Source organism: Sycon ciliatum, chromosome 9 (genome assembly GCF_964019385.1).
Source record: "Sycon ciliatum chromosome 9, ocSycCili1.1, whole genome shotgun sequence".
NCBI classification, from domain to species: Eukaryota; Metazoa; Porifera; class Calcarea; order Leucosolenida; family Sycettidae; genus Sycon; species Sycon ciliatum.
In genome coordinates, this window is record NC_088651.1 from 28,135,410 (window position 1) to 28,137,719 (window position 2,310).

Here is a 2,310-nt window from a genome sequence, read left to right on the forward strand (position 1 = left end):
ACATGTACATACATGTAGATGAAGTACCACACCAATTAAACCACGCTGATGAACCTTCAACCTGTTCCAGGTGTCCAGGAATAGTCCGCACAGACACGTGCATGTGCATATACATGTACATGTACGTCCACTCAGGAACCATTCCCTACTGAAGTACCAGAGCTAAGTGGGTTATAGGAACGTGACGGTAGAGATTGCAGAGCATTGTAAACAGTCAGACAGCCGTGCACAGAACTACAAGTTACGCTATAATGTCCACTAACACCACCAGTTACTAAACAATCTGCTCATGCGATAACATTGCACGACACTGACCGACAGTACTGACGTTCTACAACTAACTGGCTCACATCTCTAGCACATCTTGGATGCGCACTCCAACAGCCGAAACTACAAATTAAGTTTATTTTTATATAGCATAGATTAGTGTTGCTGGAACTAGTAGTGTTTTGAGGGTTATCGGGAGTTGTTAAATTAAGCCACATGTACATGTAGAAGATATTTGTATTGAACAAACAGTAATTATTACTACGTTCTCTTCTTATCGCGATATTTTTGGTTTCATGGACTTCTAGTCTCCCACCTACGGTTGGTGAGGAAACTGAAATATGGAAGTTGTTAGTGTCATCAGTTCCCCATCCATTGTGTGTACCACCAGTGCATAACGGTAATTGTGGAGACAAGTTCCGAGAATCACACAATGCTGGAGACATTTTAATTGATCTTATGATCACCATGGGGATGCGGATCTTGCTTGAATCACCGTGTGTTCAGAAGTGAAGTTTGCTTTTTGAAACCAACTCTAGTGAAACAACCTGCAATGGGTGACACCTAGATGTCAAATTTATCCTTAGCTGACGCCGAATTGAATGAACAAATTGAGAAAGTCGACATGTCTTTTGAGCGGCACGATCAGCAATGGTTGAGGAACACGGTTTTTGTGGCTTGGATGCATTGACCGCCAGGTTAATGGAACAAGCCAATCCAAGTCTGGATACAACCCTCGTAACGTGCACTCAGTTGTGTTCACTTAAGGAGCGGTTGTGGACTAAGTCGTACCACATCTGTACAGATGCACCATGGAACTATCCAATCACTACATGCGAGCATCGTAGTCTGGCGTGCTCGTACTCTCAGACTTTCGAACAGCGATCAGTGGCCTATAAAAGACTGGCTTTCTTTTTCTAGAATATCATAACAGTGCGTTCTAAGATCTCCTGAATACTTGTTCCGAAAGGCATCACGAGGTACCATACTTGATCTAGGTGATCAAGCAGCATGGACGTGCGTTCTCTGATTTTGATGGTTGGTCTATCCATTGCTCTTCCGATAGTCACATTGGGAGCATACGTGCATCATGAACAGTACGGAGAGGAACTTCTTGACGCTATGAGCGACGAGCCAGTTGAAGATTCGGACGAAGATCGTGATGCTGGTCAGAATCGACGATCTTTTGCCTTCTCCCAGAACGGCGCTCTCTATACGCACTGGGGAAGTAGCACTTGCTCTGAGGCCTCACATCTAGTCTACAGTGGATTCGTGGGAGGTACGTGGTACACAGTTCAAGGAGGCGCTGCGCAGTATTTGTGCATGCCGATGGAGCCAGAATACAGTGAGTACATCCCTAAAACTCAATCAAACTCTATCCTCCAAAGCGCCGAACTACAGACGCCATCTAAGGCGATTCCTGCCTTCCATAGCCAGTATCAGAATACACCAGTGTGTGCCTTGTGTCAAGCGTCCGGTCGTTCGGCGCAGTTCATGTTCCCTGCTCGTTTGACCTGTCCCGCTGGTTGGACCAAAGAGTATGATGGGTACTTGATGACGGCAAAGTACGATCACAGGCGTACGGAGTACATCTGTATGGACAAACAGCCAGAGGTTATGGAGAACACCAGCAAGAATGTCAACGGCGCTCTGCTGTATTTCGTTGAAACCAACACCAAAACTGACGTTCCGGATACATACGTCGGCGAGAAGGAGTTGACCTGCTCAGTCTGTTCAAAGTAATTACATACACACGCACAGTTCTCCTGGGTCGCAATCCTTCTCCGCGAGGCTGCAGCATTTTGAAGTTGCCTTTAAATTCAAGATTCTGTGGGCAAATCATCCAAGTCCTTCTTCATTTTCTTCCACATCGCCCATTTCAGCTGCATATTTAGAAATCACTCAAACATCAAACCTCAACTAGCACTCTTTTGTGACCAGCTGGTGTTATTTAGAACAATGTAGAATCCCCTCTCTTGCTGTTTGATTACCTTCATTATGTATACGTTACACATTAATTTTGTTGCCACATAGGTAGCCAAG

At 45.1% G+C, this 2,310-nt stretch overlaps 1 protein-coding gene across 1 annotated transcript in view; it reads left to right on the forward strand.

Moving 5' to 3' along the window:
* The window catches only part of LOC135824404 (short-chain collagen C4-like), an 8,787-nt gene extending 6,777 nt beyond the window's left edge, over positions 1-2,010 (forward strand). Inside the window, exon 4 of the mRNA XM_065337139.1 lies at positions 1,334-2,010. Coding sequence (XP_065193211.1) covers positions 1,334-2,010 — 677 coding nt within the window. The remainder of the gene's footprint in view (positions 1-1,333) is intronic.
* The last annotated feature ends 300 nt before the right edge of the window (positions 2,011-2,310 follow it).